General features: G+C 39.4%; 1 protein-coding gene across 7 annotated transcripts in view; it reads right to left on the bottom strand.

Annotated features, from left to right (window-relative positions):
- The window catches only part of veph1 (ventricular zone expressed PH domain-containing 1), a 226132-nt gene that overhangs the window by 60736 nt on the left and 138406 nt on the right, over window positions 1-26990 (bottom strand). For all 7 annotated transcript variants that reach the window (XM_048542472.2, XM_048542471.2, XM_048542470.2 and 4 more), the window contains 2 exons: window positions 10583-10792; window positions 8489-8874 (listed from right to left, as the gene is read on the bottom strand). In XM_048542472.2, coding sequence (XP_048398429.1) covers window positions 8489-8874; window positions 10583-10792 — 596 coding nt within the window. The remainder of the gene's footprint in view (window positions 1-8488; window positions 8875-10582; window positions 10793-26990) is intronic.

The raw sequence follows: 26990 nt of genomic DNA, 5'->3' as shown, positions 1-26990 counted from the left end.
ACCTGCTGAGCTTTTCCAGCAACTTTGTTTTTGTTCCTGAGTTAGAGCATCTGCAGTTCTTTTGGTTTTCATTATTTATTCTTTCAATTACAGGATGATTCTGTAATCTCACTGGTAACTTTCTTTCTTGTATCAATTCTAGAGGGAAACTGAAAATGCTAAAAGACTAATGGTAATTACTTCGCTATTCAGCATTATCTTTCTGAACTGAAATTTTAAAACACTTCAAAATACCTTGAGCAGTTGTCACATCTAGAATTCGGAATTAGTATTTGGTATGATCACCTGTGAGCTTGTCTTCCTATCTGTCTCATTTTTAATATTTTTCCCCAAGATACAGTTAAGGAAATTGACCAGTCTTTACTCTTTCTTTTTAATGTTTAAAATCTAAATTCATTTACTGAAACCTTTTTATCAAGATTACTAATTTTAGCTGGCATCTTGTAATTAGGGTAAATTTAGCCTTCGTGCCCAATTACATTGCATGATCCTCTACTTTTGATTTTGACATTTTCTATTCTCATAGGTCTGATCATTTAGTGCTTTTAGATCCTTTAAATGTTTCCACACTGCTGAAACATCAGTTCCATAATCTCTCAGCCTCTTGCACAACTCTTAGCTCATAGGCATCTGGAACATCAACAGTTCCTCTGAAACAGAAGGTCTAGTGATTCAGTTATTTGTTCGACTGTATAATTTGTGCCAATAATAGCAAAATAGCTGATCTTGGTTCTTTGATACGCTTATTTTGTGAGTCACCTGCATGAGATCACATAGATTAGAACTGCTGTCTTGGAACTGAGTCAGAAAGTTATGGGTTCAAATCCTTATAGCATTATAGTTCAGACTGCTCATTCAGTACCGCACTGTCGGTCGTGCTATCATGTCAATTGCACCAAGGGGAGGGGTGTGTGTGTGTGTGTGTGTGTGTGTGTGTGTGTGTGTGTGTGTGTGTGTGTGTGTGTGTGTGTGTGTGTGTGTGTGTGTGTGTGTGTGTGTGTGTGTGTGTGTGTGTGTCCCATGACAACATGAGGGAAAAGAATTGAGGACCTGCACCTGTGTCCTGTCCGAGGTTATACCTTGACCAACATTAATAAGGATAGGTCACCTGGTCATCAGCACGTTATGGTTTGTGGCAGCTTCCTGTGCACACTTGACTGTTCCATTTTATTTATTACAACAGTGGTTTCAAAAGGAGTGTTGTCTATAAAGTATTTTCGGATGTCCCAAGGTCATCACAGGGACAATAAAAACTGAAATTTTATTTTCTTACCTACCACAGGACTTTCCAAATTCACAAGTGTGACAGCACAGAACGAGAAGCACGGCAGATTCACAAAAACAGAATCACCTGCCTGAAAGCTTTCCTCCAAGCAATGCAGCATGCAGACTTGGAACTATATCACAATTCCTTTACTGATACCAGGTCAAAATCCTTCAAATCCTTTCTTAACAGCATTGTGGGTGTACCTAACTACCAGGACTGCAGGGTCATAGATTCGTAGTGATGTATAGCAATGAAACTGACCCTTTGGTCCAACTCATCCATGCTGACCAGGTATTCTAAATTAATCTAGTCCCATTTGCCAGCATTTGGCCCATGTACCTCTAGAACCATTCTATTCATGTACCCATCCTGATATTTTTTAAATGTTGTAATTGCACCCACCTCCACCACTTTCTCTGGCAGCTCATTCTGTATACGCACCACCTTGTGTGAAAAAGTTGCCCCATGCATCCCTTTTAAATCTTTCCCCTCTCACCTTCAACCTGTGCCCTCTAGTTCTAGACTCCCTTACTCTTGGAAAAAGACCTCAGCTATTCACCCTATCCATGCTCCTCATGATTTTATAAACCTCTCTAAGTTCACTCCTCAGCCTCCGATGCTCCAGGGAAAATTGCCTCAGGCTATTTAGCCTTGCCTATAGCTCAAACCCTTTAACCCCAGCAACATCTTTGTAAATCTTTTCTGCGCCCTTTCAAGTTTAATAACATCTTTCCTATAGCAGGGAGACGAGAACTGAATGCAGTATTCCAAAAGTGGCCTAACCAATGCTGCACACAGCTGCAACATGACCTCCCAGCTCCTATCTCAATGCACTAAATAATAAAGACAAGTGTACCAAATGCCTTCTTCACTACCTTGTCTTCCTATAACTCCATCTTCAAGGAACAACGAACTTGCACCACAGGGTCTCTTTGTTTGGCAACACTCCCTAGCACCCTACCAATAAGTGTATAAGTCATTCCAGAAAGCAGCCAACTCCCACTTTCTCAGGGCCGATTAGAGATGGACAACAGATCCTGACCCAGCCAGCAACACCAAGCTAACATGGATGAATATATCAAAAAAAGGCAAACTGCCATTTTGGAAAATCTGGTACAGCAACATTCTAAAATATTGTTCCTAGCAATGTGTTTCATCATATTGCAAGAAATTGCAATCTGTCATAACGATTTCCATTTGAAATGCACAACTATTTTTCTCTTCACAGACCCTTTGTCCCACATTTCCAACTTGCTGCTATTTTGTCTTCTTATTCACCACATTTTAAATGGATTATTTACAGCAAACTATTCAAAACCAAATCTTCCAAATTATTTTGTAATCTAAGCATGTAACCTTTGCCAGTTTACTCCTGGTTGAATTAGTGATTTAAAATTAATTTGTAAAGTTTGTTTGTCTAGCCAAGCACAGACATACAATTGTTGAAATGTGACCCTGTTTATTCAGGCACAACTTTTGCAAAAAATAGTGAACGCAGTAAAATAAAACTGCGCAAATAAGATTTCAAATTGAATGAATGCATGTATTGTTTGGATGCTCAGTAATGATGCTTTGCTGATCTGAGTTTGGAGCCAATATTAGTAATTGTCCCTTGAGTGGATCCATATTTACATGTAGACTTAGTGCTTCCCAGAAGTCAATAGAAATTTCCACGAAAACAAAAATGAATTGTGTTGATTTCACATTTCTATTATTAGAATATGTGCAAAATGGGCTTGAGAGACACTTTTCAGAAAGTTCATTTTTTTAAAAAATGGATTAACCAGGTTCCATAAAATACTTTACTGGAAATAACACAGAATGCAACCCGACTCTATGCCAGTCTGTCGGTGATCAGAATGTTTAGATTTATAAAAAGCAATTCTGGATTTATTTCATTCAAAAAGTTCTCACTCAGACAAATCAATATTTAATATTAGATAAAAATGGAAAATCTATTTCACTTCATCACCTCGGGCGACTGTCTGCGTGAAGTTTGCACGTTCTCCCCGTGTCTGCGTGGGTTTCCTCTGGGTGCTCCGGTTTCCTCTCACAGTCCAAAGATGTGGAGGCTAGGTGGATCGGCCATGCTATATTGCCTGTAGTGTTCAGGTGTGTGTGGGTTATAGGCGGATGGGTCTAGGTGGGACGCTTCAAGGAGCGGTGTGGACGTTTTGGGCTGAAGGGCCTGTTTCCACACTGCAGGGAATCTAATCACTATGCTTGTGTTTCACGAAAAAAAATTCTTTAAACTTACACATTACAGTAAGCAGGGAGTTTTCCAACACACACCTGACTTGTGACTTGAGGACAGGCTTTGGGAAATCAGTTGGTGTGTTCTCTTGTTGTGTTTCTACTAATTATACTACCTGTCTAATTCAGTTTCTGGACTATGGTAACTACCAAGACATTGATAGTGGGGGTATTACCCACGGTGGCATCATCATATACCAAGGGAAGATGGATAGACTGTCTTTTGTTGGAAATAATTGATGCTTAGCACTTGTGTGCCACAAATGTTCCTTGCCATTTAGCAGCAAAAGCTTTAGTGTTGTCCACCACTTTCCACATAAGGTCAAAGATCTAAGTATCCAAATTAGATGCAAATGGAGCATTGCTTACAAATAATTGCATACCTCCATTTCTAAAGATATTTTGAGCTCATGGATATTATTCCGAGGAACACCTCCACCTCCAGTGATGCCCTTGGACTGAGGTGACTGGCCTGCAAAAACCAGAGGAAAAATCCCTGCCCTGCTGTCCAATTTCCATTGCCTCCAATTTTCCTCACGCATTTTAAACGCTACTTCTGATTGACAGAGATAATGGGAACTGCAGATGCTGGAGAATCCAAGATAATAAAGTGTGAAGCTGGATGAACACAGCAGGCCAAGCAGCATCTCAGGAGCACAAAAGCTGACGTTTCGGGCCTAGACCCTTCATCAGAGCTTCAGAACTTCTGATTGACAACTGTCTTAATGCTAAATACTGGTCGGACTTGCCACACTTCATGAGAATCATAGGATTCCTACACTGTGCAAACAGGCCATTAGGCCCATCAAGTCCACACCAACTCTCCAAAGAGCACCCCATCCAGATCGACCCCTCACTCCATACTCTTTTCCTGTAGCCCTGCATTTCCCGTGGCTAATCCATCTAGCCTGCACATCCCTGAACACTATGGGAAATTTAGCATGGCCAGTTCACTCAAGCTGCACGTCTTTGGACTGTGGTAGGAAACCAGAGCACCTGGAAGAAACCCACACACATACATCAGAATGTGCAAACTCCACACAGATAGCCATCCAAGAGTGGAATTGAACACAGGTCCCTAGCACTGTGTGGCAGCAGTGCTAATCACTGAGCCAGCGTGCTGCCCAACATTTTGAATTCAGCTCTTTGTTCCATGCTTGAACTAGAATTGTCAAGTGGTTTGGTGATTAATGGTCCTGGTTGAACTCAAACTGAGAATCAGCAATCAGTTTATTACTCAGTAATTGCTACTTGACAGCATCGTTGATGATGGCTTCCACCATTTTGCTGATGATTGGGAACATTTTGTAGACAAGATATGCCTGCGGAATGTTCTACATTGATAGATTGCTATCAGAGTTGTACCTGTGCTAGGACATTTGTCAAGGGTTGTGGCTAGTTCTGGAACAGATGTTTTCAGTATTATAGCTGTGATATCGTCAGGGTCCATAGCTCCTGCTTTATTCAGTAGCTTAAACCACTATTTGACATTAAGTGCGGTGAACTGAATTGGTTGAACTCCAGCATCTATGATGCTGGGGATCTCATGAACATGCTGAAATACCTCTACAGAGGCCAGTACTCTGTCACCAAGTCACCCTTTATTTACATGTGGACAGTTCTTGACACTGACCCAGCTCCCTCAGAGCCAACTCTCAAGTGTCAGGATGTCTGTCAGCCAGGGCTCTCTGATTAGGCCAGATTAACAGCCATTCCTCCACTACCACTACCACTCAAATTCCTAGGACTCTCCACTCAACAGAATTGTCGATATATTAATACCAACCAGATGGCAGCAATTTAAGTTGGTGGTTCATTGTTTTAAGAACAGCAATCAGCAATGGCTAACAAGCTTTAAATCTGAGATTGATTTGTTTTTGTTAACTGATGTTGTTGAGGAATATGGTCAAAACAAGTGGAAGTAAAGCACTGATCAATCTTGTTCTTATAGAAACTTGAGATGGTAGATGTCTTATTCTTTTTCTAGCAAGTATTTCATATTTCAAGTCACTGTTCAAGTTGTATCATTTCATAGCATAAAATATTACTTTTTGGTAAGAATTTATTCCAACAATAAAATACAACTACAGCAAATGCCAAATGTTATAATGGTGCTTATTTGATATGGTGCACAGTTCATGAGCTGGATATGCTACATTTGACATTTGCAGTGAAGCAAACATAAATCGAGACCAGACATACATCATTCACAACTAAATGAAAAGACCTATGATCACAGGTTTCTGATCAGGGAATGACAAAAATTCTTTCATTGCACTGAAAATGTAAAACATTACATTGGAGAGAAGGGCAACAGAAAATGCAGTCAACTTAATAAATTATACAAATTGTTTGTTTTGTTACTTTTAACACTATTTCCCTCTCATTACGTCCCTGCCTGCTGCTACATAATATCTCACTATTGAAAACAGTAGTCTGATATTTGACTGACTAGGCAACAAAGAAGACTAAAAAAGTGATGTAATTTTCTCATATACCGAAACGTTCAGTGTAAGCCTGGCAAAATCAGGAACTACATATGTGGAATAATAGGTAACAACCTGTGTTCTATCATTACAATGAGCATTTTGGAAAACTTTTAAAACAAACCATGTAACAGGCTTGAGTTAAAAATTTATTTTTGCACGAAATAACAGATTATCATGGTGACATCATGTACAATGTCAAATGCAATTATTTCAGAGATAGCAGGAACTGCAGATGCTGGAGAATCTGGGATAACAAGGCGCAGAGTTGGGTGTACACAGCAGGCCAAGCAGCATCAGGGAGCAGGAAAGCTGACGTTTCAGGCAAAGACCCTTCTTCACAAAAATTTGTTATCTTGTTATCTCAAGTGCAGTTATAATTGTTTCCCCCATTGGGAGGAAGGTACCAACAATAAAAACAAGTATCAACTTTTCTTGTTTGAAATAATTTATTCAATTGTCTAAGCTTGTCCACTTCTAAGAAAGGATTTAAATTCATATAATATATTTTACAGTCGTTTGCAGTTCCAAAGTATTTTCTATCATTTACTTTTGAAGTGGAGAGTTTGGATGGAGACAAAAAGTAGGAAACTTCAGACTAGTTAGCTTAATATCTGTCATTGGGAAGATGCAGGGATCTTTTGTAAGGAGGATATAATAGGGCATTTAGAAAATCTCTTATGTAATCAGGTAGAGTCAAAATGGTTTTGTGAAAGAGAAACCATGTTTGTCTAACTCAAGATTTTAAAGAAATAAGAGACAGTGTGATTAAAGGTGAACCTGTTGGAAGGTTGCACTTGGATCTCCAGAAGGCATTTGACAAAATGATACACCAAAGATTACTTCACAAAATAACAGCCCATGTTTTTTGGGGGGGGGCGCTGGGGGTTAGGGGGTAACCTAAGAGTTGGGCTGAGGACTTTTTTAGCTTGCAGTCAACAGAGTATGAGGACAAATGGCCCATTTTCAAACAGACATGTTGTGATGATGGAATACCATGCTGTTTGAAGGTGGGGCTATTCACTTTCAATAATGACTTTGATGAAGCAATTAAATTTATGGTTACAGAATGTGCTGATGACACAAAATAACAGGAAAGTAAATTGTGAGGAGGACATAAAGAGTCTGAAAAGAGATATAATTATGTTGAGGAGTGGGCAAAAGTTTAGCAGATGGTGTGTCATCTGGGAATATTTCAAGTGGTACACTTTTGACAGGAAGAACAGAAAAGCAGTATGTTATTAAAATAAGAGACTGCAAAACTCCGAGTTTAAAGGGATCTAGGTATCTTCGTACATGAATCCATAAAGTTAATATAGTTATCCTAATGATTAAGAAGGCAAATAGAATATTGTTGCTTATTACAAGAGGAACATAAGAGAGATGTTCTGCTGCAGTTTGGAGAATATTAGTAAGACCACATCTGGAGTATATGCACTGTTTTGATCTTTTTATTTCAAGAAACGATGTGAATGCTTCTGAAGCAGTTCACTCAAGTGATACCTGGAACAGGGGAGTGTATTATGAGGAAGGGATGGGAAAACTGCACCTGTATCTTTTAGAGTTTAGAAGAGCAACAAGCGATCTTACTGAGACATACGTGATTCTAAATGGACTTGACAAGATGGATGCAAAATGGATGTTTTTCGTTGTGGGAGAGACTGGAACAAGAGATCAGAGTTTAAAAATTATATGTCTTCTGCCTAAGATGGAGCCAAGGGAATGTTTCTTTTCTTCACAGAAGGTCATAGTTCTTTGTAGGTGTTTTTGACAGAGCATGTTTGAGGTCAAGTTATTGAATTCTTTTAATGTAAACATTGATAGATTCTTGACAAATGAGGGAGTCAGTGGTAATCAGAGGTAAGTGGGAATGTGCAATGGATGGTGGTGCAGGTTTGAGTGACCAAATGGTCTGCTCCTGTTCCAAATTCATATATTAATGTAGTGATTGTTAATTGACAAACAATCAAGATCCATAGATAATGATGAGATGAATTCTGTTAATATTGATATTTTGCTTACTGGAATAAATATTAGCCAGGAAGAAATCTTAGGTTCTTCAAATAGTGCCATGGCACCTTATACTCCATTGGAGAGATAGATAGAAATGAGATATAAGCCCAAGAATAAGAATCTAGAACGAGCAATTATTTTAAACAAATTCAGTTATGAAACTGGCATCTGCAAATATTTCAAAATAGAAGTTCAATGATGAAGTATGACTTACATTTAAAAGATGATTAATTAAAGATCTGTATCAGTATCAAGTATCATATCTGTACATGTTGCCTCAGAGCTCTTAGTCCAAAAGACAGCATTTCTGAAAACCCAGCCATATTGCAACATCGAAATGTCAGTTCAATCTTGGATTGATGCTTGAACTCACTACCATATCTAACTTAAATGCAGAAGAGCTAACATTTGAGTTATGCTGATATAAATGTGATTAAAAGAAACAGAATTTATTAATTGATTGGCTTACCTTCAATAATACATTGATCGGGGACAGGGATTCTCTTTACCATTTCAGAATAAAATGCCTTCACTTCGTCAATACTTGCTTTTAAATGCATATAGAGTTGATCCTGTTCTTCCATGCCACATTTTAGAATTTCTGTATTCCTTTGCTGACAGTTACCATTGATGATATCACAGGAATTTCTTGTTTCCGTTGGAGTAATATCAAAGTTGGAAAGAGACAGTAACTGATGTTCGTCAAGTTCTGGACTCAAAGGTTGTTTAACACTTCCTTCACTGAGTGATCTGTCTGAAAATGTGATGTCTGTTTTAATGTTTCCGTTCTCTCCGTCTTCATTTTCAGAACTTATTGACTTGGTGTACATTACATGAAGAGCAAGGCTTTTTGACCTGCATTTTGAGGAGATTAAAGGAAGTATTTACTTTAACATTAACACCTTACTGGTAAGACTCCAAAATATAAAATACATAATTTTAGACTTCTCAATAAATTAACAGTAATGATAACATACAAAGTGGCCTGTGAAATGTAGTTCTGTTGGTGCATTCCTACCCTAACTTAATGCTTTGAAGGGCTGACATGGTCTAATGTCAGGGTTTCCATGGCTGGGTAGATATTTTTTGTTGTTTGTTTCTGGAAAATTTGCAATTTAAAACTTGCATTTCAAAAATATGAGAGGAATAAAGCAAGGGGTCCTCATTGTTTTCTTAATATTGAACTTACTCCCACTCATCTGGGATTACCAAGTTGACATAGATCATGTTATGACTAAGATATGGAAAAATAGACTCAATTTTTGACTGGATACTACAGACGGATTATTTTCATGAATTACACTTACACAACTTCCACATATAACAAGTCTGTCCAGTTAACTGCAGGTTGCCAGAAGGTTATGTAAAAATTCTTAACATTTTTCAACAAAAAAATCTAATGAGAATAAAGGCTGATAAGTCTCCAATATCTGTTGGGCTGTATCCTAGGATTTTGAAAGAAATAGCTACAGAGAGAGTGAAAGCGCTGGCAGAAATTTTCCTATAGTTATGCATTCTGAAAAATTCCCAGGGGATTAACAAACTGCCAAAGAAAAACACTTATTCAAACAGGGGAGGAAGACAAAAGGAAGCAATGGAGATGTGCTGTCCCATAGATAGTGGAAGGATGTAAAGCAGAATGTTTAGAAATACATAACAAAATCAAACAGAGTCAGCATGAAGGGGAAGTCATGATAAACATAGCATTCTTTAGGGAGGTTGCAATTAGGATACATAAAAGGGAACCAGGAGATGTAATATATTTGGATTTCCAAAAGGCATTCAATGTGCTACTGCATAAAAGTCTAGTTAATAAGATGAGCTCATAGTGTTGGGAATAGTGTATTAAAATAGATAGAGAATTGACAAACTAATGGAAGACTTAGTTGGAATAAAGCCAACATTTTCAAGATAGCAAACTATAACTACTGAAGTGCCATAGGCACAGTCAATTTGTTCATAATATAAATGAATGAATCGGATGATGAATGTGAATATACTAAGTTTTTAGACAGGATAAAAATGAAGGTGAAGACAAGTGGTGTAGCTATGACAGCTGTTCATCACATGGGTGATGGTGTAAAATTGCAATACATTGAGGAATATGAGTTTGTGTTTGTAATGGAGTGTCAGACATGTTACACATGTGCCCTCAGAAGCTTTTTCCTTCATGTTCCTCAAATTGTGGGTGAAGGGTGGTTCCTGGCTGCCAGTTCTCAACCCGATACAGAGCTAAGCCTTTAAATATGCTGTGGTGGTGGAAACTGTGGAAGGTCCTTGCAGTGATGAGTACGAGATAGCTTGAGGCAACTTCAATAGAGGTGTAGTGCACACCTAATGAGGTGAACAGCAGGACATTGCATGGGAAAAGATACAAGAACTCATGGAAAGAAACCTCCATGAAACTCCTTGAAATTGATGCAATCAAATATTGGTAAAATTCAACCTAAAGCTAACATTAGAAGTCCATTACGGCTGTTCTTTAATTCCAAAGTTGTATTTCTATTAATGTTGGATAATAGAAAGTTTCTTCAGAGATGTTTTTTTACAGTGAAAATTTCACCTGTTAAATCGCATTGCTTTCCATTCTTCTCTTGATGCTTGTCCTAAGCTGTGCCGACGAACACGGCTGGCATTATTGCCCTCATTAGTCATCTTTCTCTCAAATGCTCGTCTCTTTATCTGGAGTGTCTGAACTCCTGGAGTTCCACTGATCATAGCTTCATTATTGTAGGAGTCAGCAGCAGCTTCTTTCACAGTATTAGTTTCTGTTCTGTCGGAATACCAAACATACTCTAAATTACCCGTTGCAAAAATAACCTTGAGACTTTTTACTTTGCTGTTTAGGCATAATGCTTCAGTATATAACACATTAGAAAAGTGGATTAATTGATTATCTTTCAGCGTTAAAATTTGATGCCAAAATACAATTGGCACTGCTGATCAGTAAAATTGCTGCCTCATACAGATTAATACGCTGCCTACCTTCACTTTAAAAATGTTGGTGCTCACACTTGTTAAAATAGATGGGCTTGGATTTTCAATCTGTTGGCCGGAACAGAACACTTGGATACTTTCCAGGTCCTGACTCAGATCTATTTGTACCAGAAGCAATCTGACTTGAGTGATTATCCCAGACAGATGGCAGCCAATCTCAAATCTGTTATTGCCTGGTTGAATAGAGCAGGGTCAGCAGGCTGATGATTTAAACAAGTACTTAAATGCTCTGATGTCAACTTGGTGTTACCAATTGAACTTTCCCATTTTCACCTTTTTGTTTTTGCAGTTTTTAATTCAAAAACAATTATTACTGATTTACTGCTATACTCCTGAATGCTAGGCAATAACATGCCTTAGGCTGTTCACTCGTTCCAGTGAAGATATCAATCTATCATTTTCAGATCCTCAACAAACCATTCAACGTGCTGTACAGTAGGTCCATTGGAGAGATGAGTGTGTTGCTGATTCCACCACCAAATCAACCAAACCCCATGTTCTTAATCCTCTCACTTGCCCACAGAATATTGAAAATCCATGTCACAAGATGGGTTTACGTCAGGACACCTGAATTCAAAGACTGGGAGCTATGAAATGAGACAGTTATTTTCTTTTAAAGCCACTGTTGTAATGTACGAAACATGACAACCAAACCGCATGCATAAGTTTCCCACAAACTGCATAATGATAACAAGCTGATTTTGTTTCTTTTAGGTCAACAACCAACACATCAGGCAGAATTCCTTTACTTTCCCCAGATGGCCTAGTGGTATTATTGTTGGACTGTTATTCCAGAGATCCAGATAACACCTGGGGACCTGGGTTCAAATCCTGCCATGGCAGATGGTGGAATTTGAATTCAATAAAATATCCAGAATTAAGAATCTAATGATGACCATGAATCCATTGTCGATTGTCAGGAAAACCCATCTGGCTCACTAATGTCTTTAGGGAAGGAAACTGCCTTCCTATCTTGTCTGGCCTACATGTGACTCCAGACCCACAGCAATGTGGTTGACTCTGGGCAATTAGGGATGGGCAATGAATGCTGCCCAGCCAGTGATGCCCTCATTCTGCTAATGAATTTAAAAAGAAAGTCATTTTTTTATGTCCACTGCTATAAGCATATGAGGACTTACTTTAGCATTTCATCCGAAATACAGCGCATTATACTGCAGCTGCCCTCCTTCAATGCTGCACTGCAGTATTGCCTGAGGTTACACACTCAAGTCCCCAGATTGGGAAATAAGATTACAACTTGCTGACTTAGAGGTGAAAGTCCTACCACTGATTCAAATCGGCCATTCGTTACAATTTCCCTAAAAATAATTTTCCATGAATCTGATGAGAATTGCTTGTGTACTTTGACAGGAAGTGTAAAATCACCATAAATATGGGTGCCAAATTCTACTAAAATTCTTACATGAGCTAATTGTTCATTTCCTCATGGGTTTGTAAAAACCAAAAGATTATCCAACTGTTTAACTGATGAGTTTTTAACAATGGTAACAATTTGGGGTATTTTCATGATGTAAGCTGTGGCACAATTGTGGCTGTCAGTAGATTCCCAACTGAAACCAGCACCATCAATATTAGCATGTCCGGATTAAAAATGTTGAAATAAAATGTTACTGTTTAAGAACTAAGAGAAATAGATTAAGGCAAACATTGAAAATACTCCATAAATTATACACTGCTACTGTCTGCAGATGCCACAATGAACAGGTAGAACATAAAAGTAACAGTAGGATTATGAATCAGAAAGATGTTTCTGTTTTCAGATGCTTCTTTTTAATGCTGGACAGGTCCAGGGACGTGGGATCAGATTTAGTTGGCTTTGTACTTTAGCAGATTCTACCACACGTCTGGGATCAATTTACTTACATTTTCTCCATAATTGTTTAATATTTTGACCAAACTAGCATCTTTTATTTTGAAGATTAGAGGAACTTGGATGTTTGCTGCAATTTCCAATTGTGATTGGCATAGAGTTAAGACACAGACAGCAATGTTTTGCATGATCTTAGATTTATGGAAGGTAGAACCTGGGAGCCCAACCAGGCCTATGTCAAGTCTAGAGGAAACTGAATTTCTACTGCAGACGAACGGAAACAAGGAGCAAGTTGAAAGGGTGAAGTAGATGATCTTTTCGATGGCACAAATATGAAGTCACAAGTTCATCTCAAGATCAAATGTAATACCAGACTGTAAACAGATTGGATTAATTTCAGACAGCTGCCATGGGAAGGGTTGGAGCCAGTAGCTTGGGAAAAAAAAAGTTTCAAATAGGGACTGAAAACAATGGTTTCAGAATTCCCAATGGTTAACTGGAACAATTATTTGCTCATCCAGCACTAGATATCAGCTTTGCAGTCTGTTAATTCAGCAACCGCAGAGAAGAGACAATGTTGCCATGGGACAGTGTGTAGATGAGACACAAAATGAAGTGAAGTATAGATTCTTGGGAGACACCAGAGGGAGATGTTTGTGAGTAGAAACAGAAGGCATTGCAAGTGAGTATTTAACATAGTTAATACAGATAGGAGTGCGGACACCTGGGAGAGAGGACAAACTTGATGGGAGAAAATTGGACAATAATAATTGTCAGGAGGCCCAAACAGGATTTTAGGTAATCAGGAGTTTGGTGGGAAAACCACTGACGGAGCAGGAGGTCTCAGAAACATGACCTCAGGAAGGGCACAATGAAATGGTTGAAGAGAAATAGAAATACATAAGTTCAGGACTAGACTTGGGCACACATTAAGGAAACCTGGTATTCTCATTGGAGGGAATGAAGTGGCATAGGCAACTGGCTGGATCATCACAATGTTAGTCAAAATGAAGTCACTTGTTGTTGGAGATGTAGGTGGAGGGGGCAAGGGAAACGGGTTTAAAAAGATGTCTTGCTGGAGGGGAGGAAAAACTCAGAGCATTGATGAGGGCAGAGTGGTGGACATGATCTATATAGACTTCTGTAAGGTGTTTGACAAGTTTCCTTATGGTAGACTGATTAGCAAAATTAGATCACATGGAATACGGGAGAACTAGTCATTTGGAAACAGAACTGGCCTGAAGGTAAAAGACAGAGAGTGGTGACGGAAGGTTGCTTTCAGACTGCAGGCCTGTAACCAGCCGTGTGCCACAGGATCGATGCTGGGCCCACTGCTTTTTGTAATTTATATAAATGATTTGGATGTGATCATAGGAGGTATGGTTAGTAAGTTTGCAGATGACACCAAAATTGGAGGTGCAGTGGGCAGCAAAGAAGGTTACCTCAGTCTACCATTGGACCAGATGGACCAATGGACCGAGGAGTGGCAGATGGAGTTTAATTTAGATAAGTGTGGAGTGCTGCATTTTGGAAAGACGAATCAGGGCAGGGCTAATACGCTTAATGTTAAGGTCCTGGGGAAGGTTGCTGAAAAAAAAGAGACCTTGTTCATAGTTCCTTAAAAGTGGAGTCGCAGATAAACAGGGTACTGAAGAAGGTTAAAATTGTATCAGAGATAATGGGAACTGCAGATGCTGGAGAATCCAAGATACTAAAATGTGAAGCTGGATGAACACAGCAGGCCAAGCAGCATCTCAGGAACACAAAAGCTGATGTTTCAGGCCTAGACCCTTCATCAGAGGCCCGAAACATCAGCTTTTGTGCTCCTGAGATGCTGCTTGGCCTGCTGTGTTCATCCAGCTTCACACTTTATTATACTGAAGAAGGTGTTTGGTATGCTTCCCCTTATTGGTCAATGTAATGAGTACAGGAGTTGGGAGGTCATGTTGCAGCTGTACAGGAAACTATTTAGGCCACTGTTGGAATACTGCATGCAGTTCTGTTCTTGTTATTATAGGAAGGATGTTGTGAAACATGAAAGGGTTCAGAAAAGATCTATAAGGATGTTGCTAGGGTTGGAGAGTATTAGCTACAGGGAGAGGTCAAATATGCTGGGGCTGTATTCCCGGGAGCATCAGAGACTAACCTTAGAGGTTTATAAAATCATGAGAAGCATGGATAGGGTAAATGGACAATATCTCTTCCCAGAGCAGGGGAGTCCAAAACTAGAAGGCATAGGTTTATGATGAAAGGGAGAAGATTTAAAAGGGACACAAGGGGCAACCTTTTCATGCAGAGAGCTGTGCATGTATGAAATGAGCTGCCAGAGGAAGCGGTGGAGGCTGGTACAATAACAACATTTAAATGGCATCTGGGTATATGAATATGAAAGGTTTAGAGGGATATGAGCCAAATGCTGGGAATAGGACTAAATTTATTTACGATATCCGGTCAGCATGGACAAGTTGGACTGAAAGATCTGTTTCTGAGCTGCACATCTCCACGACTCTAATTTTAGAATAGTGAGCAGTTTTATTCAACAGTGTTTTAACTGTTCCAGATCTGGCAATGGATGACTATCCCACTTGTACACCATATCTATTCAAATCTATTATACTGACAGGTGAATGAGTGAGGATGAGGAATGAACCAAAGATGGATGGGGCTGTGGATAATCAGTGACCTTATTCATAATTAGAGTTATGAGAGAAGAATGCCTACATGGCCATAGCAAATTCAATGAGCTGGTTACGGATATGGGTTGAAAATTTACATGGAGGAAGAAATTTAGGGAAGATAAGAAAGAAGTGTGCTCAGAAGTGAGACATGTCACTTGTGATGAAGGGTGCAATCACTAAGATCGAGAAGTCACTTCATGCGGGAGTTGAGGGAGAAAATTAAAATGCGTGGTAATTAATACTTTTGAGTATTACTTTAAAAAGACACATTTTGTCAAAGCTTATTGCCATGCATCCATCAGAACTATTCACTGTTTATACAAATGTAAAGGAAAACAACCTTTATAGACAAATATGAGAACAGAAAGCTGATTGGATGGCTAATAGAATCTGATTTGTAGTTGTGTTGTCTTTGAGTATGTACCTATTAGATGATGACTGTCAGTAACCTGCTTTGCCAAGCTTTATTAACATTTAAATTCAGCAGGTTGACTCTGATTAGTCAGGGTATTGCCTGAGAAATGAACCATAAAATGCAATCACGGTTTTGTTGAATTATAGAGTCATACAGTGACACAGCATGGAAACAGAGTCTTTCGGCCACCTTGTCTGTGCTGACCAGATATCCTAAACTGATCTAAGTGCAATGTATATACATGTTCTTTCTGTATGCAAGGAGCAGATCCCTGCGCATTAGTATATGAAGTTTCCAGTATGCACAAGTGTGCCACACTGCCAGCCCAAGTGGCAATCTTAAACAGATTAGGCAGCTTAATGCTTATCACACTCAGGATTATTTGACAAATGTTAAATGTGAGCCAATTGTAGAATCACATCTAACAGTGGTCAAAGTTTTCAGTATTGGCTGATTAGCTATATCAATACCTTGCTTGTTGCAAACAGCTAAAGGGTTAATTTTCTGAGGTAGGGTCACTGGACCCAAAATGTCAATTCTGCTTTCTTTGCACAGATGCTGCCAGACTTGCTGAGCTTTTCCAGTAATTTCTGTTTTTGTTTCTAATTTTTTTTTGTACTGAGGAAGATTAAAATGCCAAAATCTTACCACACCAGTTTTGATAGATCCAGTTATGGAGGATGTAGCAAAGCAGAGAGGCTTCATCAAGGGGAAAAGTTTCATTACACCTCAGGCAGATTGTCATTAAAGCCATGATGTTGATCTTTCTCAATAGCTTCATAAAGGCAAGGGCTGCATACACATGAACAGACATTCAGGATCTGTAGTAGGGTGGTAAGAGCTGATCTGCCAGTAAAAGCCACAAGATCAGTAGTATGAGAAGTCAATTAGAGAGGAAGGAGTCAAGCAAGGTTAGCAATTGATAGGAGGGTCATCAGAAGAGTGGGTCAAAGGGGTTGCTGCTCATTAAGGGCCAGCATGGAGAGCCTTGATAAGCCCATCAGAAAATGCCAAACAGGCACAAGGAGAAGGTGAGAGTGCAAGAGAATATAACCTTTGCCAATGTACCCTGCCCTCATTGTGCACTGTTATGACTGATAATCATAAATAAAAGAGAATACTCTGAAATGTATGTTGTAATAATTCAACCCAATCCCCATCTGGCCTGACTACAAGATAACAAAGTGTGACTACAAATTTGATTCTACCTAGATTTATGCTAAATAATGATTGATGAGCTTGGATTTGTGAACTACCAGCAACATGTTATCAGCATATTGGCAGGCTGATCAATCAACACAATGATCCTGTGGAATGATCAGACATCAATGGAATGTGTAATGAAAATTATAATAATTAAAATGCAATATTGATGTCAGGGTCACATCTTTTAGGGAGAACTGGAAGGGAGTAGATACTCTACCTGGTTCCCAGCTGTACATAAGTACGTGAACACAAGAAGCAGTACTTGGGACACTAATTAAAGTTAGGCCTCATATACACAACAAAGCACATCCACCAGTTGTCTGCTTCTGTGTTAGCAAGACAACTTTGTGAGGGGAAACTATGTTGGACCCAACATAGCATCTTGATCAGATCCACAAAGGTTGGCTGCAGTCAGAAAGCCCCAGCAAGAAACCAAGTAATACTGGTTGTCAGTATTATGAAATCAGACAATTTATCATCTGGTCTGCCTGTAAATTAAGAGTCAGCAACTATCCTCATCTATTGCCCACATGAGCATTCTTGAGCAGAATTAGGGAATACTGAAGCCAATTCCATTTCTTTCATTTAATTCTACTTTAGATCAGCAAATGACACAGAACAGGGATTAACCTTCGGACTATTTACATGTATGATATTTAACCAATAAAGCATCTAGCCAGCTCTTGAACTAATGTAAGAAGGCCTAATAAACATGAATATTTCTATGTCCAAAGAAGGCAGATTGTTTTAAATAGATGTTGCCATAATCAACTTTAAAACAGAATCACTGAAGCCAAACTTTCCTCCTGTAAGAAACTGTAACATTTTCTGCTGACATTTTGTTCAAGGCAAATGCCTGACTGTAATTGTGCATTTAAAATATTTAAATGTGCAGCAAAATGTGTTTTCTCAATACTATTGTTGAATTTGGAATCCTTATTTCTTTTACTGTGGAAAGGATTTTAACTTATCTTTCACCACATTTACATACCACACTAAACTGGATAAACACATGTTGTAAGCAAAATGCCACAAAAAAAACAAAATCCACTTAAAAAACACACAAAACAAATCCATTTAAAAACACACACAAAACAAATCCATTTAAAAAAGAAACAAAAATGGATTGATAAAAATACTTGCTCAGCATGTGAAAGACCACATTAAGAAAATAAGGAGTCAGAAATACTAGCCTAGCGGCTATGCTACTGAACTAATGATGCAGAGATTGGAGACAAATCCCACCACAGCAGCTGTGGAATTTGAATAATTAAGTCTGGAAGAAAAGGCTATTGTTGGTAAGACTGATAATCAAACTACTAGAAGTCTACTTGCTTGAGGGAACAGAAAGGGCAACTGTTGTCCTCACAAGGTTTGATCCATGTATGACGGTAGACTACCAACACTATGGCTGGTTTTTACCACCTCATTGAAATTAAGTAGCAAGCCATTCATTTGGCAAAGTCAAGATCTAGTTGTATTAACATGAGACTATTTATCTGGGGGTTATTGTTCAGGTGACCTGGGTTTGAGTCCTGTCATGGCAGATGGCGGAATTTGTATTGTATAAAAATCTGGGATTAAGTATCTGATGTTGACAGTGAAACCATTGCTGATTGCCAGAAAAAAGAATCTATCTCGTTCCCTAATGTTCTTTATGGAAGAAAACTGCCATCCTTACCTGGTTTAGTGTACTCGTGACTCTAGAACCACAGCAATGTGGTTGACTCTGGGCAGTAAAGAATGGGCGATAATCCTGGCCTAGCTAGTGATGCTGATATCCTCTGAATGAGTAGAAAAATAGTTCCAGCGAAACACTCATAAAAGAATAAAACCATCTGGCCTCAGTTGAGGAGCCAGATTTGAACAATAACAATAATTCATGAACCCAGGTTGCACTGCCGTGACCTCCTAAATAATATGTGAAGACTTGTGTCAAATCTGAAAGTGTCATACCAAATCATATGTCATTCTCATCAAACACCATTACTCGATATGTCCTTTCCCAAAAAAAGAGTTAAATCTGTCATGTGACAACACGGCTGTATATAATTGAGAAGAAACAACTCGGAAGTGCCATAAGCTTTCATGCTTCAGGTCAAACATGGCCAAAGAATGCTCCTGTTGTTTACAACGTACCTCACTCCCTCAGCTGATATGTTGAGAAACACCATTCTTAGTAGTACTGAGGGAAGCTAGAGCACAGAATGTTCTCTGGGTGAGGGACTTCAATCCTCATTGCTAGGAGTGGTTCGGCAACATCACCAATGACTAAGCTCATTGAGTCCTCAAGGACATACTGACATTCTGGGCTTGCATCAGATTGTGGGAGAACTAATACGAGGGACAAATCTTGTACTTGGAATTATAATCCTAAACTGAGGAGATTCTAAATCTCCTAGTTATATTGGTCAGCCAGGGCTTTTCTGAATGTCCTAGATTAACAACACCAGTCAAGGACTTTGTAGTCAACGGAGTCCACTTTGTTCCACTCACTCCATCCTTGCCCCCCTAAGTCCAGGGATATCAGCTTGGTCTTTCTCTTGTACCTTTTTCTGCAATGTTTCCTGCTTCAGTTTCATTTATCTGCGGAGGTACTGATAAGAGTGACTACTGCATAGTGCTGATGGAAATGAAGTTTTGCCTCGACATGGTGGACATACTCTATCATGTTGTGCACACCACACCAATCCTGAATGAGATAGATTCAGAAAAATTCAAACTTGGCAACTGGGTGGCATTTTGGTCCAACAGCTGCAGCCGAATTACATTTTGTTCCAATCTCTAACCCATTGACCATTTCTTACTCTACAGTCGTCATCAAGTCAGATGATAAATCCTGGTTCACTGAGGAATGTAGAACAACATGTCAAGAAAATCTAAGAAAGAGGTACCCACATGATGAAGACACAACATCAGACAACGTGCATGTTGAACAGAGCAAGTAGCATGCTACATACAGAGCTAAGCAATCTCATGAGCAATGTTTAAGGTCAAAGTTCTGCAGTTCTGGTACATCCTGTAATGAATGGTAGTGGACAATTAAACAATTAGCTCGAGGAGACGGCTCTATAAAGACTAACAATAGAGAAGCTCAGCATGTCACTGCACAAGAAAAAGTTGAATCATTTGCAATGATTTTCAGCCAGAAACATGGAATCAATGATTCATCTTGGACTACTCCTGAGGTGCCCATCATTACAGAAATCAAACTTTAGTCGATTCAATTCATTCCATATGTTAGTTATTTCTTGCTAAGTGTACAGTTTACTAAAGAAGTTTATTTTATCGAGCTGTCATATTAAATATATATAAAAATTAGGAGGTAGGTCATTTAGCCCGTTAAATCTGCTCTGCCATTTAATAATATCATGGTAAATCTGTTTGTGTTCCAAATTTCAAATTCCTATCAGTTTCCAACAATTTTTAATTCCCTTTTCTAACAAGAATCCATCTACCTCTGCTTTAAACATTTTCAATGTCCCTGTCTGCGTGCCTCCTGAGGCAGAGTTCAGAAGATGCACAGTCCTCAGAGAAACAAATTCCTGTTAATCTCTTTCCTAAAGTTTCACTCCTCATTTTAAAAATGTCCCCGTTTCTGGACTCAGCCACAAGAGTAAACACCCTTCCTACATCCAATCTCTTACCCTGAGCCATTCAGGATCTTATAAACTTCAAAGAACTAAGAACAGTACGGCACAGGAACAGGGCCTCAGGCCCACCAAAACTACACGGACACATGATGCCTTTCTAAGCTAAAAACCTAATCATAAATCTGTCAATTTGCCTGTTAAGGGTTGCTATTGTGTCCGCCTCCACCACCTCCTCTGGCAGTGCATTCCAGGCACTTACTACCCTCTGTGTAGAAAACCTGTCTCTCATGAATTCCTTAAACTTATTCCCTTTTACCTTAAACCTATGTCCCCTGGTAATTGACATTTCTACTCTGGGAAAATAACTCCAACTATCCACGATATCCATGTCTCTCATAATTTTGTAAACTTCTATAAGGTCACCTCTCATCCTTTACCATTCATGTGAAAATAAACCAGGTTTGTGCAATCTCCCCTCACATCTAATACCCTCCAAATCACGCAACATCCTGGTAAACAATTTCTATTTCCTCTCCAAAACCTCCACATCCTCTGGTAGTGTGGTCGCCAGAATTGCATACAATATTCCAAATGTAGCCTAACTAAAGTTCTATATAGCTGCAGCATGACTTGCTAGCATGCCATATGCCTTCTTAACCATCTTATCCATTTATGTTGCCACTTTAAAGGAGCTGTGGACCTTTTTCCTAGGGTGGAGGTAGCTATTACAAGAGGACATAGTTTTAAAGTGAGTGGAGATAGATATAGGGGACATGTCAGAGGTAGGTTCTTTATTCAGAGTCGTAGGGGTGTGGAATGCGTTGCCAGAGAGGGTAGTAGAGTCAGCCTCATTGGGGCATTTAAGTGGCTATTAGATAGGCATATGGATGATAGCATAACCTAGGGGTGGAGCTTAGATAGGCTTTAGGTTTAGGGTAAACGTTTGGCACAACATCGTGGACCGAAGGCCCTGTACTGTGCTGTACTGTTCTATGTTCTATGTGCACCTAGATCTCTCTGTATATTGATGCTAAGGGTTCTGCCATTTTCTGTACACTTCCTTGCTGCATTCAGTCTTCAAAATGTATCTCATTGCATTTGTCCAGATTAAACTCCATCTGCCATTTCTCTGCCCAAGTCTCTAGCCTATCTGTATCCTTCGGTGTCCACTGGCAATCCTCCTCAGTATCTGCTGCTCCCCCAGTCTCTGTGTCTTCTGAAAACTTACTAGTTAGGCCACCTATATTCTGCTCCAAATCATTAACTAATATTATAAATAAAAATCAAATCAACTTTCACACTTATAAACTCTAGCGGAAACAAGGCAAGCCTCTCAAATTATTCCTTGTAAGAACACCTTTTTATTTTATGTAGCAGACTAGTAAACCTCCACTGATCCACCGCCAACAAATTTGCATCCTTTCTTAAACAGAGACCAAAACTACACACAGTATTTGAGATGTGGTATCACCAATCCCATTTATAAGTGAAGCAGAAAATTGTTATCTCAATGTTGTTTGTCTGACGATAAAGATAGCCATTTTAATCACTTGCTGTGCCACTCTAACTTTTGATAACTCATTCACTAGAATACATAGATCCATCTCACCTCAGAAGTTCTACAGTTGTTCACTATTTAAAAAAAATGCTAAGTCTTTTGTATTCTTCCTGCCAATATGAACAACTTCATTTTTCCCACACTATGCTCCTTCTGCCAGATTTTTGCCGACTCATGTAACGTATCTGCTCGTCTATATCCATGCTAACCTCACAACATAACTTCCCGTCTACCTTTGTATCATCTCCAAATTTAGCTGCCATTCTTTTTATCCCTTCATCTAAGTCACTGATATAAATTGACAAAACTTGAGAGCCGAGAACAGACCGTAGATAGACTCCATTTGTCACATCATGCCAACTATGGGAAAATTCCTGTTTATGCATATTCTGCCTTTTCCTAGCCAGCCAATCATTTATCCATGCTACTAAATCACCCTGATACCGAGTTCCTACGTTGCACATTTTATGTGGAATCTTCCGAAAATCCAAGAATAGTACTTCAATGGATTATCTCTTTAATCCATAGCACATTACTCTTTCAAAATTTCCAATAAATTGATTAAACATGATTTCCTTTTCACAAAACCATGCTGACTCTGATTAACCTGAGTTTTTCAAGTTATTCATTCTGATCTCTATGCAGTAGAAATTAGATCATATTGAATCACCTTAAAACTGAGACTTTAACATTCAACCTCTTCTGACAAAGTGGTTAACAGTCATTCACTTCAATTCATTTTAGCAAATATGGCATAAGATGGAGCTGTGCGATTTTACTGCAACACCTCTGTTCGTTTTCAAATGAATCAAATCTTATGTTCTGAATTTCTTGTCTAAGAGGAAGAATTACAAGTATCTGCTAAAGTAATGCAACTAGAACACAGGAATTAGGAGCAAGAGTAGACCATTTGACCTCTCAAGCCCCCACTCTCTGCCATCATATCTAGCACACAGGAAGGTGATTGTGGTTGTTGAATACCAATCATCTCAGTCCCGGGGACATTGCTGCAGGAATCTGAAGGCCACTGTCCAAGGTCCAATCATCTTCAACTGACCTAGCCCTTACCATAAAGGGTGAAATATTTAGAACAGTCAGAAATAAAGACAAATTATGAACAAGCCCAGTAAGTCTATCCGTGCTGTTTGTTAGTTATGGGAAGATCTTAGAATCAAGTTAGGATCCTGCCAAATGTAGCACAGCAGGAACTGTTTCCATTACCCCCAGCATCTCGGAATGTCAAGAAGGCAATGACAACTTTTTGGACAGAGAAAACAACATTCCATTACTTACACATTTCTCTCTGCAAAATGGGGAGGAACTTTCCTTAACTGCTCAGTAACTCTACTTGGCCATAGTATTTGCAAGCTAATTAGAGCAGATTGTGGTTAACTGTAAAGAGGACAGTAAGCAACTTCAGGGGGGCACAGCCAGACTTTGCAGATGAACTTCAAGTACTCGCCCACGCAAGGGAACTAAATGATTAACATTAATATGCAGAAAATAAAACTGAGAGGAAATATATGCTAAATGGTTAGACTGTTTAAAAAAGAGCAGATAACAATGTTAAATTCAAATATGTAGAAGTGTAATGAGGTGATCAAGGTGTTCACAAATCAAAAAATGCATGATCCGAAGTTTTAGAAACAGTGGTAATGAATGCAAAATTAGGAGACAATGTTAAACTTGAATAAGCAACTGGTCAGGCTGCATGAGAATACACTGTCCACTTTGGGCATTGTCTTAAAGGGTATCAAAACCATTGAAATGCTTCAGGAAAAATTTGAGTTGGGGTCTGCAATGAAACGTTTAGTTATGAGATAACTAAATGAACTGGATTGTCTAGGAGGGCAAAAATTATTATGAGGGACTCAGTCTGAAAAGCTCCAATTACAAAGAATTTTGAAAGTAAACAACAAATTATATCCATTGTATAGTAAATAGGTACCTGTGGAAATAATATTGAAATATGAGGAAAGAGGTTCGATTATATTTTTTTCCAGAGATAACTGTTAGGATATGGTATGATCTAGAAGAAGCTGTGGCTGAAACCGAATAAATTATACCTTTGAGTAGGAGGTTGGAAAAATATTTTTTTGATTAGGAGAATGGGAAGTTTGTTGAGAAAGAAAGATGCAAAAATAGGACTGAACATCTTTTAAAATGGTGGTCATAATAGGATTAAAAACTGAAAGTACTGTGGATGCTGTAAATCAGGAAAAAAACAAAGTTGCTGGAAAAGCTCAGCAGGTCTGGCAGTATCTGTGAAGGGGAAAAAACAGAGTTAATGTTTCAGGTCTGGTGACCCTTCCTTGGAACTAAAGCTCATGGGTCATTTACCTAACTGGTGCTTAACCCCACAAGCTTTCTCACTGGTGGCAGTGCGGGCTTAGTCACCTCTTAAGCCACCTATCCATACTTTGTGCACATTGTAAATATCAGTCTGTATCTTCAGACAAGGAAGATTTTAAATGCAGGCAGAAGAGAATCAAGTGCTGACATGATATAATCGCGTGCACTGACAAATCACTCATCACCCTGACTTGGAACGTATTGCTGTTCCTTCAGTGTTGCTGCAAAATTTGAGAACTCCCTCCCGAATAAAATTGGGTGCTAAGGAATACTGGTTAACCAAATAGGCTAACAAAGTGTGAAGCTGGATGAACATAGCAGGCCAAGCAGCATCTCAGGAGGGGAGGAGGGTAACTTCTTCAGGTTAGGCATCCCTGGAAGAGGCTTCACAGTGAGGTTAAAATTGTGATCAGAGATAATGGGAACTGCAGATGCTGGAGAATCCAAGATAACAAACTGTGGAGCTGGATGAACACAGCAGGCCAAGCAGCATCTCAGGAGCACACTTTGTTATCTTGGATTCTCCAGCATCTGCAGTTCCCATTATCTCTCTCTCACCAAATGGGCTGTAGTGATTCAAGCAGGCAGCTCACCACCATATTCTCAACAGCAAATAAGGATAATCAAAAAATACAGGTCTAGCCAGTGGCAGCCACAACCTCTGGATAAATAAAAGGCAATAACTACCTGGCAAAAAAAACACAGTAAGTGCAAATGAGTCTTTTTCTGATTAGGAAGATGTGACAGATGGAATCCTTCAGGAGTCTGTGTTGGGGCCTCAGCTTTTTGCAATTTGTATAAATTACTTTGATGTCATGAGTTACTTACAGAGAAAAGTGGCCACGGCAGATGTTCGGGTGTCTTATCTCCTCTTCCAATTCCATTTTGATTTAGTCCTTTTCCTGTTCTTCACATTTGGTGTCATCGCATTGCCCTTAATGGGCTCTGCATGTAAATTGAGGAACTGGAAACAGGGGTGATTCAATAATGGTGGTTAACAGATGAAAACTGTCACAGTTGAGTTGGTGGTGGAAATACCATTTGATTATGCATGATAGTACTTCTGGACATTGAAAAAAAGTAAGGAGTGGCCGTGGTAATGTCCAGGTTCAAGTTCCACCTGCTCCAGAGGTGTGTAATAACATCTTTGAACCAGTTGGTTAGAAAATCCCTCGATGTTGTTAGTGAAGGCATGGTCGCTAAGTCTGCAGATGACTAAAAGTAGGTCTGAAAGTGTGTTGTGAAGAGAACAGGGAGAGTGAACACTGATACAAGTAGGTCAAGTAAATGGGCAAAAATCTCACAGATGGTGTTTAAGGTGGGAAAATATGAAATTGATCACTTTGGCAGGAACAGTAAAAAAGCAGCGTATTAGAACATAGAACATTACAGCACAGTACAGGCCCTTCGACCCTCGATGTTGTGCCGACCTGTCATACCAATCTGAAGCCCATCTAACCTACACTATTCCATGTAGAAACAAACAAAGAAACAAAGAAACCTATAGCACAGGAACAGGCCCTTCGGCCCTCCAAGCCTGCGCCAATCAAGATCCTCTGTCTAACCTGTCATCTATTTTCTAACGGTCTGTGTCCATTTGCTCCCTGCCCATCCATGTACCTGTCCAAATATATCTTAAAAGACGCTAACGTGTCTGCGTCTACCACCTCCGCTGGCAACGCATTCCAGGCACCCATCACCTTCTGTGTAAAGAACTTTCCACGCATATCTCCCTTAAACTTTCCTCCTCTCACTTTGAACTCACGACCCCTAGTAATTGAGGTCCCCACTCTGGGAAAAAGCTTTTTGCTATCCACCCTGTTTATACCCCTCATGATTTGTAGACCTCAATCAGGACCCCCTCAATCTCCGTCTTTCTAATGAAAATAATCCTAATCTATTCAACCTCTCTTCAGAGCTAGTACCCTCCATATCAGGCAACATCCTGGTGAGCCTCCTCTGCACCCTCTCCAAAGCATCCACATCCTTTTGGTAATGTGGCGACCAGAACTGCACACAGTACTCCAAATGTGGCTGAACCAAAGTCCTATACAACTGCAACATGACCTGCCAACTCTTGTACTCAATACCCCGCCCAATGAAGGAAAGCATGCCATATGCCTTCTTGCCCACCCTACTGACCTGCGTTGTCACCTTCATGGAACAATGGACCTGAACACCCAGATCTCTCTGTTCATCAATTTTCCCTAGGACTTTTCCATTTACTGTATAGTTCGCCCTTGAATTTGATCTTCCAAAATGCATCACCTTGCATTTGCCGGGATTGAACTCCGTCTGCCATTTATCTGCCCAACTGTCCAGTCTATCTATATTCTGCTGT

This window comes from Stegostoma tigrinum, chromosome 14, assembly GCF_030684315.1.
Source record: "Stegostoma tigrinum isolate sSteTig4 chromosome 14, sSteTig4.hap1, whole genome shotgun sequence".
NCBI lineage: Eukaryota > Metazoa > Chordata > Chondrichthyes > Orectolobiformes > Stegostomatidae > Stegostoma > Stegostoma tigrinum.
The sequence above is the reverse complement of the archived record's forward strand: the minus strand, read 5'-3'. Positions and strand labels throughout refer to the sequence as shown.